The following is an 11,760-nucleotide window of genomic DNA, read 5'->3' on the forward strand; positions in this document are numbered from 1 at the left end:
AAAAAAAAAAAAAAAAAAAAAAAAGAATAAAACAAAGCAGAAGAGAGGCCATGCCGGATAAGGGCAGAGGACAAGCAACACAGCAGGCCTGAGGGAGAGGAAAGCAGTGGAACTGAGAATTGGTTCTTTAGCAGAGAAATGGGAGAAGACACAAAGTACTAATGCAAAAGGGGACTCCATCCAGAGCCTACATTAAAAATCAGGAAGAAGGTATTGTAATTATTGTCATAAGTTTATGCTGATACATGTTAAAATTTAGATAAAATGGACAAATTAGGAAATACTAATGAAAACTAATACAAGAGGAAATAAAAATCAGACTAGTCCTATGCGGTAAAGAAATAGAATCTTTAAAAACTCTTTTGTAGCTGGTCTTGGTAGGGCACACATGTAATCCCAGCTGCTCTGAAAGCTGAGGCAGGAGGATCTCAAGTTCCAGCTCAGCCTGCTGGGCAATGTGATGAGACCCTGTCTAGACTAAAAGTAAACACTGTTCTTAGCTTGAGGACTCTGTGACTTTTGGTCTTAGTTGAGTGCCCCCTGAAACAGTATTCAAGGAAAAGAATATTACAAAATTATCCTTCTAAAAGTATTCATAAATAATGAATGTATAAGTAAGAAAACAATGGAGATTGTTGGAAACTTAAACTATGAGGGGAGAAGAGAAAGCTCAAAGGTACAGTGAGAGAATAAAGCCCAGCAAGTGCAGAGCGGAGCAGGAAGGCCAGAGAGGCACACAGGGTACTTGAGGGACATGATGTGGCGTCTACCCTGCCGTGTGCCTCTCTGATGCTGACATTATTCTCAGAACTCACAGCATCAAAAGGACTCTCCCCCAAGATCCCTGAACTGACATGAGGTTGAGGGCTAGAGGCCTCGTAGGAATATGCACTCCTGGAACCACAGCCCATAGATGTGTGATGACCACTGCCCGAGCCTCCAGACATCAGTAGAAAAGCAAGAGTGAAACAGGAAGAGGGGAAGAAAAGACAGCTGAACGAGCAGTCAGGAGGCCACGTCCAGTAGCAGCTTTCAGACGGGGATCTGAGGAGCCCAGGCAGTGCGGAAGCTTGCGGGGTCATCCCCCACCTGGAACTTTTTTTTTTTTTTTTTTTTTTGTGGAACCAGGGATTAAACTCAGGCCCTTGCACTTACCAGGCAAGCACTTATTCTACTGAGCCATCTCCCTGGCCCCTCATACCTGGAACTTGACCCAGAGAACGCCACAGTAACTTCCAGAGCAGGATGAGTGTGAGACACGACCCAGAGAGGAGCCACCTGAGCCAGAGTCTGCAGGCCGAGGAACTGCCCCCAGAACTGCTGGCGTCCACCTGCTCATTCACCAGGAGAGGAGGGTGGGCTGTGTTCCAGCATGTGGGTGCCAGCACCCTGCCATGGCCTGGGGATGCTGGAGGACTGCATGCAAACAGTAGGAGGAATGGGCCCTGAAAGGAGAGGAGGAGCCCAGCTGGAGAAGAGAAAGGGTTTGCCGTGGCCATGCCCAAGGCCAGGGGCCACAGCAGTGCTAGGCTTGGTTTCGTCAGGGGAGCACACCACTTCCCAAGGACTTAAACTTTTTTCTGTAATAAGAAAACTCTCCCAGCCAGGTGTGTGGTGCAGGCCTGTAAACCCAGAATTCTGGGAAGCTGAAGCAGGAGGGTCAGGAGTTACAGCCTAGCCTGGTCAACTTAGCAAGACCCTGTTTCAAAAAAAAAAAAAAAAAAAAAAAACACGAAAAAGTTGGAAATATGGCTCAGTGTGAAAGTCCTGGGTTCAGTCGTCAGTACTGCAAAGAACAAGAAACAGACCTTATTTACCCTGAGCTTACAGTTGAAAGTCAGCCCTTCTTCAGACCTGAATGATTGCGTTCTGCCTCTCACATGTATCTCCAGCACCCCTTGATTTCTTTTATGTGGTGTGAGTTAGGATCTGATTTCATTCCTCCCAACTTTCCAGTAGTTCTGATCTGGACTTGGAGCCATGTGGGGTGGTTCCTGGCTGGCACTGAAGTGTTGACTGTGGTGCTATCCTCTTGAGTGCCCAGTGCTGCCCTGTGCAGCCCTGTGGTGGCATGCAAATCCTGGGCTCTGTGTTCCTGGGGAGCCCTGCCCTGTGCAGTGACCCTCCCTCTGATTGGGGCGGTGCTGCACACCTAGAGGCCTGACCCTGAGCTCCTCCTTGTTCCCAGATGAGCTGGGCCACCCTGCGGGCCACATTCCCTGCCCTGAGCCCAGCACAGCTGCATCGGCTGCTGACCCAGTACCAGCTGGCCTCAGCCATGGGCCCCATGAGCGCGTGGGAGCCCGGAGCCCAGGACTGTCCAGATGCCTTCCAGTCAGGTGAGGCAGCCAGAGGCAGGGGTTGGGGCTGTTGTTCTGAGGGTGAGGACAGCCAACTGCTGCTGGTACCTGCCTCTCTAGGTTGGTAGTGTGGCCCTCCAGCACCTGGGGCCTGCCCTGCCCCATGAGTTGGTGCCCCAGCTCCCACTGTAGCTTGGGTCTGAGGTCCCCCTTCCCCTCATGGAGCCTTGGGCTGGGGGGTCTGCACAGTTGCATGCAGGCACATATACGTATTTATTTACAAATTATACACCTCCAAGAGCAGCATGCATATTTCAGTATGTAAACATAGCAAAGGGGTTGGGAAATGCTCCTCCCATTCATTGGTTTGCATCTGAGGCCTGCACACATCCTGTTCCACACTGGGAGCTCATTGGAGATGTCCCTTTCAGGGTCCCCTGCCACCTGAGCAATGCCGTGGTGCGGTAGTAGACAGCTCACACGTCACACAGCCTTGCAATCCTGGCCACGTGTGTAGATAGGGGCTCACTCTGGTGAGCTGTGCACAGCAGCTCCATGAGAGGGGCCAAGAGTCCCCACAGCAAAGGCCTACTCCCCATCCTGGAGCACTTGGACACCTACTACTAGGTGGTCATTAAGGATGGAGAAAGGATGAGAGTGGGTTGGGGTTGGTCACCCTGGCAGGGTACCATCCCCCCTGGTCAGGGTAGGTCAGGCCTGGAGCTCAGCCTGTTGTCCAGGTCCCATATACCAGGTGAGGGGCTGGGTGAGGAGCGGGCCAGTCATGTACCCTCACTTGTGCCACTGCAGAGCACATCCTGGAGTCCTATGAAAAGCCCCCACCCATCATCCTGCCAAGTGAGGGCTTCCAGGTGGACCTGGAGACTGACTGCCCAGATGACAGTGTCTACCAGCACCTACTCTACATCCGACACTTCCTGTGGAGTTTGTGTGGCCCAGCCAGTCCTGGCCGTGGGCCCACCCAGCTGGCCAGTCTTGAGGTAGAGCACAGGAGGCTGGGGGAGGGACCTGTGTCCCATGGCTGTCATGTGGTATTAGGGTGGACACAGGTGCAGGGCTCTGCTGGGCCCTGGAGACACAGCCAGTATGAGTGACCTCAGCCCAGCACTGCAGATGGGGACACTCTCTGGGTTCTCTGATACTTTTCATGGTGCAGACTAGCAAATGTCCCATGGCTGGTGGCCCTGGGACCATCTCTTCCTGATGGGCACCATGACCACCTGGCCTGCCTCTCCTCAAAGCCTGACCCTTTGCTTTTCTCTCCCCAGGGCCTGTATCACACCATCCCTGAGGGGCACCTGGAGGGTCAGGGCTGCTCCCTGGCTGCCAGGGACCCCAGCAGAGGAGTCCTTGAAGCTGCCCCTGCACATTCTGCTCCTGGTGCTGCGGCTTCTGGGGCACAGGAGCCCCCAGGGGGACGGCAGCCTGGCCGAGGGGGGCATAGGAACTCCCAGGCTGGCCTCCTGCACACTGACTCCTCCTGCCTTCTTACACCTCCAGGAACCCCACTGGGCCTCGAGCCTGGGGGCCCTAGCTGGTCTGAGCCTGGTGGCCCCTGTGGGAAAATGCTTCCTGAAGGGCAAAGGAATGGGCTAGGCCCCTTGGGTGCAGCTCTAGGTGAGGCCCAGCCCTGTGCATGCCTCACCCCTCAGATCCTGCCCTTTGCTTTGGGGTATTCCCATCTTGGGGTCCTAGGTGTTTGCAGCCTTCCCGCAGTATGGGGACAGAGGGAGAGGTAAGGGAGGTCCTGCTCCTGGGTAAAGGTGACCAAGATTTGGGCTCTGCAGCAGGTAGAGGTGGATCTCACAGATGACAGGCTTTGTCCCAAAGATGTGTGCTGGGAGGCTAGAAAAGCTTCCAAAAGGAGGTGGGGGAGGGTAACCCCATGTAGGCCTAAGCAGGTGCCATATACCTGTGTGCAAATGTGTCCCTGTGTGTCCATAGCCAGGCCCAGGGAAGAACTCAGCACTGGGTCCATGTTCAGGCTAAGCTTAGTGGGCCCCAAGTGCTGGGGTCTCCTGGAAGAGCCTGGCTGGGGTAGCTACCTGCAAGGTGTGCTCCAGACCAGCCCTGGCTTTGACCTGACCAGGGCCCTGGTGGGCATGAGTGCCTCAGAAAGAGAAGGTTGGGCCTGGGGCCGTGCTTGGGTGTGGTCAGTATGGGAATCTCAGGAAGGGCAAACTCGGAGGCATAGGGAGGGTGTGGAGGGTGGAAGAATAGGATGAGGAAGAGACAGAAGTAAAGAGACCAGAAAAGTTTGCTGGGACACACAGGAGCACAGAAAGGCCACTGTCCTGGCACAGCTGTGAAGAGGATGAGGTTCCCCTTGCAGGCATATTGTGTGTGGCCAACAGGTGGATCCGAATGAGCCCTGGCTGCTGTCCACGTTCTGCTCTTCTATGTCCTGACTTCCTGGGGTGGACACTGGTCTCCAGCCCTGCAGCCCCTCATGCCCCTGCACCCTTCCTTGCCCATTCAGGAGACACAGTGGCCCCTGTGGATGAGTCTCCCCTGGACCCCTCAAGTGGCAGCTCCAGCACTGAGGACTTCTGCTATGTCTTCTCTGTGGAGCTGGAGAGAGGCCCCTTGGGGCTGGGCATGGGCCTCATTGACGGCATGGTAAGTGGCCCATGCCTCCCCTGCCTACCCCAAAGCCATGGGCTGCCATTGCCCTTCCTGTCCAGCCTGTGTGCAGCTAGGTAGCATGGCCTGGCCGGGGGAGGAACGTGGAGGAAGCCATGGCTATGGAGGGCCCTTCTGGTCCTACAGCTGCCCTGCATGCTTGCCTGACCTTCAAGGTCTGTTCCAGCCATTGGGGGCAGTTCTGGGCCCAGTTCTTGTACAACATATGATACTCATACTGAATAAAGCCTGCACTGGGATGGGGGCCTGCTGTTGTGGGTGGGTCCTTGCTAGGGATGTCGGGTGTCAGCCTCCTCTGCTTCTCCCCAGCACACAGCCCTGGGCACCCCAGGGCTCTACATCCAGACACTGCTTCCAGGCAGTCCTGCAGCAGCTGATGGGCGGCTATCATTGGGAGACCGAATCCTAGAGGTGAACGGCACCAGCCTGATGGGTGTCAGTTACATGAGGTACCACTGCCTTGCACCCCTCCCTGGCACCCTCAGGAGGGCAGGGCTCTCCTTGTTCCATGAGGTCCCTGAGCAAGAGGGAATTTGGTTTGTCCTGGCCTTGGGACATAGAGGTCCAGGGCCTCCATATCACCCTCTCCTTTTGGTTGGTTTCAGAGCTGTGGACCTGATCCGGCACGGGGGCAAGAAGATGCAGTTTTTGGTTGCCAAGTCTGATGTGGAAACAGCCAAGAAAATCTGCTATCGCACACCCCCACCCTAACTGGAAATCCGGAAGTCCCCACCTCCAGCACCCTGGTCCGCCAGGCGCCCCCCAGGCTTCCAAGCTATCCATCATCTGGTTTCTAATTGCCCCAGTGAGTTACTGTGTGGTGGCCTCACTAGGACATGCCTGTTCATAATGTACATCTCTTGAAATATTTTATTTATATGACACACTAAGAGGTAATGTTTCTTACAGAGTTTTTATGTGTAAAGACTTTAACAGAGAAGTATAGAGTCAATAAACTATCTTTCCTATCCTCTGGGGCAGTGCTGGGCTCTGCCATTTGCAGCCTGGCATATCTGTAGCCCTGCACAGCCCTCCCTCCCTGGCAGCATGGTGGAAGCCCTGGGTAGCTCTGCCCCTCCCTGTCCAGCGGTAGGACAAAGACCACAGTGCTCCTGCAGCCAGAAAGGCAGAGCCATCAAGCAAGGCAGCTTCACCTTCTAGTTGCCTGGCTTGGCATACCATGTACCGAGAGCACAGGTCTGAAGCCCCTGGAAGGCTGGAAGGGGACTTCTGAGCTGCCGTGCTCCTGAGGACTAAGCCACCCTATGCCCAGCTGCCCCACCTTTGTCTCTAATCACTGAAGCCAGCCGCTTGGCCCTAATACCAAGCACTAAATCTGTAGCTGTCATACACCTCGTCACTGTCTCTTCATCCTGGCAGGCTACCAGGTTCCTCTGCCAACCTCATGGTGTGGGCCAAGGGGTGGGGCTATATTGGCATCACGGGAAGAGTGGGGCTGGCACACTTCTGTGCTTGGCCAGACTACAGACTGAGACATGCTGGGCACCTTGAGCAGGTTCTGCAGCTCCTTGGCCTGGGTATAGGGGACTTCTGTGTTTTCCTTGCTATGCACAGAGCAGTGTCCTAGACAGGAACAGAATTCCTGGGGACAGGGACTAGTAGGGGTCACAGCCTGTCACTCTAGAGGACACATCATGGGAAAAGGTGACAGCATGGAGGACCTAGAGCCCTGGAGCAGTATCCCAAGTGGGCCCTAGCTGCAGCCCTATCAGCTCCATGCTGCCCCTGCTGAGCACTGTGGGGGTGCAGCGCATGTGCTCTAGACCCCCTTTCAGTGCAGCATCATTGGCCTTTCACTTGGTTTGAACCAGTGGCTCCCAACCAGCTGCCTACAATGATAGCTGAAGTATATTTTTAAAAAGTCATTTAAAATGCATGGTTGGGCCTAAAAGAAAAAGAATCTTAGGAGCTGGGGAGAAGGCTCTGTGGAATAAGCACTTCCCTGGCAAGCGCAAGGGCCTGAAGTCAATCACTGGTTCCGCAAAAAAAAAAAAAAAAAAAAAAAAAAAGACTCCTTAGAGCCCAAAACTGAAATGAGGGTCTAAGATCAGAGGGGCTGCATTAAGAGTGACAGGTCGCTGGTCCCAGTCTACTCCTCTGCTTTGGGAACAGGGTGTAGAGGAAAAGTCTTAACCATCCCAAGTTAGTGCAGACTTCATTGCAGGACTTCGGTTAAATGCTGAGGGACCCCAGTACTGGAGAGCTCCTGACGGACTGGACAGTGGGCCAGGAAACAGACAAGTAACCCAGGGTATTATGTGGAGCTCATTTGTCACTTGCAAGGCCCCTTGAGTGCATGTGGGCCTAGCCCATGTAACTTGGCAAAGTTTCCAGATGAGGCAAAAGCAGGGAGACTGATTTGTATGGCAGTCAGCCAGTGTCATAGTGTGGTGCTGGGGGAAGCTGTAGGACTGAGCCTCAAAGCCAAGGCATTTATCCCCACACAGCGATGCCACAGCTGGCGTCTGCAGATTGGACGGACTGCAGTGGTGGTGAGCTCTGTGGCCATGAGCACTCCTGCCCTCCTTGGTCCCACAGATCGGCCATACCCTGGCCTCAGCAACAGCACACTTGTAGGGGACAAGCTGGGCCAGGAGCACACTGAAGCCTTTGCCAGGTATGCACATGTGATGCTTCTCTAGGTAAAGGGCTGCTAGGGAGGCTGAGGTGGGGGACTGCAAGTTTGAGGCCAGCTTGGGCACCATAGACTCCATCTCAAAAACAAAAGGGGCGGGGCCAGGGAGATGACTCAGTGGAATAAGCGCTTTCCTGGCAAGCGCAAGGGCCTGAGTTCAATCCCCAGGTCTGCCAAAAAAAAAAAAAAAAAAAAAAAAGGGCTGGGGATGTAGCTCAGTGTTGATCCTGGATTCACCTCCCAGTACCACCATCCCAATCAGCTAAAACATGAAGTATTTTAGGCAGATGAAAGATAATGAACTGAAAGAGATGGTTGAACATTTGCCAGAAAACATGAAAATAAAAGTTGAGAGATGCAAAACAAAAAGGTGTAGCTTATATTAGGTGGAGTTGTGGAAGGAGACAGGGAGAGTAGGGGAAGAGCACTACTGAAGAGAGAACAGATGGATTTGGGCTAAGAATGGATGGGGGGGGGGGCCCAGCCCTAGCTCAGTTCTTTAAGTGGCTGCTTCCACAATGCTGGCAGCCTCAGTTTGCTGTAGTTCGATCCCCACAACACTCCAGCCATGCAAAAGTGCCCTGAAGGCATTCAAGGAGCAAAACACACACACACACACACAAAAAAAAATTCCCTAAGAATGGATGGGGGGCCCAAATCCTCAGTGAAGCCAGGATCAGTCAAGTGCAGTATGCACTTAAGTGCCTTGTGGGGAGGGTACAGAATCCAGAGACAGGTGATCTGAACAGTGGCCAGGGAGCAGCAGGACTCCGGAAAAGCCGCCTCTGGATGCCAGCATCCAGAGCAGAGGCAGGACCAGCAAATAATGGCCTCGTCAGAGAGCCAGGAAAAACTCAGTCCACTCTTTCAAGGAAAGGATAAAAAAGGGTTTTTTTCAGACAAGCAACAATGAGATAATTAGTATTGAAGACAGTGAAGAGATGTGTATAAGTTATACTTCAAGGAGGAAAAATGTCTGACAGTGTTGCAGAAAACAGCCCAAACACAGGGAAGAAGGCAGGAGGCAGTTCATTACACCAGTGGGCTTTGGACTAGGATCTCTCCCAGAGTGATAGCCCCACCCAGCAGGGCTTCAGGGCTCCTAAAGGGAAAGTGGGGAGGTACAAAATGTTTGGCACATGTGATTGGAGGGTTGGATGACATCAAGAGTTTAAACAATTCAGGTTACATCACAAAGCTATCAGTTAAAATAAAAAAGCTATCAGGCTGGCAAGACAGCCCAGTGGACTAAGCATCTGCTTTGGCAAGCACAGGAACCAGGGTTCAGTCCCTAATCCCCAGTTCACACTCCATGCTGGCCCAAGGGGTAGGCTGAGTCGGTGCACGAGTCTGGGCATGGGGGCACACACCTGTAATCCCAGCACTGGGGAGACTGAAAACAGGAGGATCACTACAAGTCTGAGCTGTGTAGTGGGTCCCTATACCAAATACAGAAATTTTAAAAAAGCTATCAGTTACATGAAGCATGGACTATACAGAGGAACAAGTATCCTGTTAGATTTTAAGTTACACTGTAAGGCCCTCAGCTATACAAAGGTGGTAGGACATGTCTGCTTGGTCTTGGCAGGCATTTTGGGCAGGCTTTTATTTAAAATTTTAATTTCCACTTTCAGTGGAAAGTCTGAGATACGAGAGTATATGGTAACACAATGAGCTTTTTTTTTTCTATTGAACACATGAAAATAGGAGCGTAAATGGCTAATGTGGGTTAATAATTTTATTGTAACAAAACTGGTGTTTTCCGGTTTTCGTTGCCTGTATCTGCTGTGGGGCCTGTTGACTCCCTTTTCTGCCTCATGCCCCAGATGGTGTAGCTGTCCAGGAAGTGAACGTGCTGAATTGAGTGACAAACTGTGTTTCCCTGGGAGTGTGGGTTCATCTCCGACCCAATGTGCTGTGGCACTTCGCTTCTGTACCATGGTTATGAGGATTACTCCAAGGAAGTAGACCTCATGGATGTAAAAGTCAACTGATTTAAGTCAGCAGTTCTCACTGAAGTGTGGTCCAAGTGACCCGGCAGTTCCCAGAACCATTTTAGGAGGTTCATGAAGTTAAACCTGATTTTTTTTTTTTCTTTTTTGCCATGCCTACGTTTGCCCTAATGGTGAGTAAAAGCAGAGACCTTAGTACAGGTCAGAACAGAGGTACCAAAGTGGATGGTAGACACTGTATTACGGCCTTGCACTCTTGGTAACAAAAGAAACAAAATGTTTTCACTCCAGAAATGTCCTTGATGAAACTAAAAAAATTACAGCTTTTATTATGTATTACCTTCGGCTATCCATCATTCTTACATAGGAGGTGCACTAAATATATAAGCAGAAATAAAATCTGATGCATATTAAAGAGTATACGGTAAGCAAATAAATGTAAGGAAAAATTAAACCACTATCGAAAGCAGCAGTAATATCTAACTTGGGGGGATTTAAGTGTAAAGGCGGAGGGGCAGTTCCTGTCATTAACTGCATGTGAGCCAGAAAGCGTAACAGGGAAAATGTAAGGGTCTTGCGCTGCCTTAAGGGATACTAATGATACTGGTTAGCTTAGACTTTGTTACTAATAGGTGTGACATCTCAGGTGTAGCCATCAGAAGGCTAGAAAGAATATTCAACTTTCAAACTAAGAAAGTGGAAACATGATAGAGTAAGAAAAACCAAAACCCAAAGGCAGAAAAGGAAAAAAAACCCTCAAAGAAACAAATGGAATGTCTCTCAAGTAACTTTTAAAAATAAATAAATAAATACAGCAGCAAAAAAGAAAAAAAAAGGAAAAGTACCATTAAGTAGAAATTTACCCAAAATTCAGTAATACTATATATAAGTGGACCCTAATGTTAAAAACACAAAGGGGGAAAAAAGGGAAAAAAAAACACGAAGAGATTGCCAAGCTAGATAAAATCTAGGTACATAATATTTACCAGATAAATGTAAAATGTAAGAAGGCTTGAAAGTGGACAAAGATGTATTCAATGTACAAAATAACAGTTCAGTTCACCAGAAAGATGAAAATTCTGAACACACCTAATAACATTTTCTCAAAATACATAAAAGCCAGATGAAGACAAGGGTTGAATCCACCATGATAAAAGGAGACCTTAGCATAAATCTCTCAGTAACAGGTAAATCCCGCAGCCAGAAATCAGGACATACAAATGAACAAGAGACAGTGTTTTTCCTGGACCTCCTGAACTTCAATTCTGATTTCTCTAGCCTGGTACTAAATAATAGATGAACACTGAACATGCCGGTGCGAAGGGCTGCAAAGTTAATGCAGACCAGCTGAGATGGAGCATGTGGTGGAGATGGGGGGTGTTAACACCACACGTGGGCAAGCCTTGTGAGCAAGGGTCGCTCAAGGAAGGGTCTGCTGTGAGGAAAGCTGTGTGCTTATCTAGGGGACAGCATTTCTCCCTGAAGCAACAGGCACAGACCTTAGGCTGGGAGCACTAAGAAGGGGGGCCAGTGTGGCAGAGGCAGTTGGTGGGAGTCGGGCCAGACTAGGACCCAAGCCTCATGCAGCTGGGGGCTGCTCTGGGGACTCTGGATTTTAGTCTGGGTGAGACAGGACTATTACTTGGAAGGGTTGGAGTGAGAGTTACAAGACCAGACACAATTTTAAAAGGATGACCCTGGCACAAAATGAACCAGGACAGAAGGGACATCAGCTGGGAGGGTTATCGGTGGTACAGGAATAGACGCTAGCAGCTGGGAGCCAGTTACTGTCGGCTCTGACTGGTGGGACAGCCACATGGGTGCCACAAAGCGAGCAAGTCGGCACAGCATCTGCACAGAAAAAAAGGAAGGCCTAAAAGGCTGACTGCAGTGGGATACTATTTTTTAGTGCTAAAGGGAACACTGCATCTAGAGGGATCCCAATTTATGTGGGAGCAGGGACTCCTACAGCTCTTCAGGAGGGTGACTCAGGATTCAGAAATGGAATGGGGAAAAGAAAGGAGCACACAGCAGATGTGCGGTCACCAGGCTTCCTGTCCTGACACCAGGCAGTGGGTTCACCATGCTGTTTACCTGCTAATTAATAAAGATGAAAGCATGGTATGCATCCAAGCTGAGCATGTGAAGGGCCAGGGGTGTGGCTCAGCGTAGATCACTTGGTTTGTGA

The 11,760-nt window shown here is 50.9% G+C and overlaps 1 protein-coding gene across 5 annotated transcripts in view; it reads left to right on the forward strand.

Annotated features, from left to right (window-relative positions):
• Nucleotides 1-5,937, forward strand: part of Radil (Rap associating with DIL domain) — a 61,089-nt gene extending 55,152 nt beyond the window's left edge. For 4 of the 5 annotated variants that reach the window (XM_023713509.1, XM_023713510.1, XM_023713506.1 and 1 more), the window contains 6 exons: nt 2,189-2,339; nt 3,111-3,301; nt 3,590-3,938; nt 4,801-4,940; nt 5,274-5,413; nt 5,570-5,937. In XM_023713509.1, coding sequence (XP_023569277.1) covers nt 2,189-2,339; nt 3,111-3,301; nt 3,590-3,938; nt 4,801-4,940; nt 5,274-5,413; nt 5,570-5,675 — 1,077 coding nt within the window. In that variant the 3' untranslated portion in view covers nt 5,676-5,937. The remainder of the gene's footprint in view (nt 1-2,188; nt 2,340-3,110; nt 3,302-3,589; nt 3,939-4,800; nt 4,941-5,273; nt 5,414-5,569) is intronic. The other variant, XM_023713508.1, reaches the window with a different exon arrangement.
• The last annotated feature ends 5,823 nt before the right edge of the window (nt 5,938-11,760 follow it).

Source organism: Octodon degus, unplaced genomic scaffold (assembly GCF_000260255.1).
Source record: "Octodon degus isolate 3935 unplaced genomic scaffold, OctDeg1.0 scaffold00031, whole genome shotgun sequence".
Lineage (NCBI taxonomy): Eukaryota > Metazoa > Chordata > Mammalia > Rodentia > Octodontidae > Octodon > Octodon degus.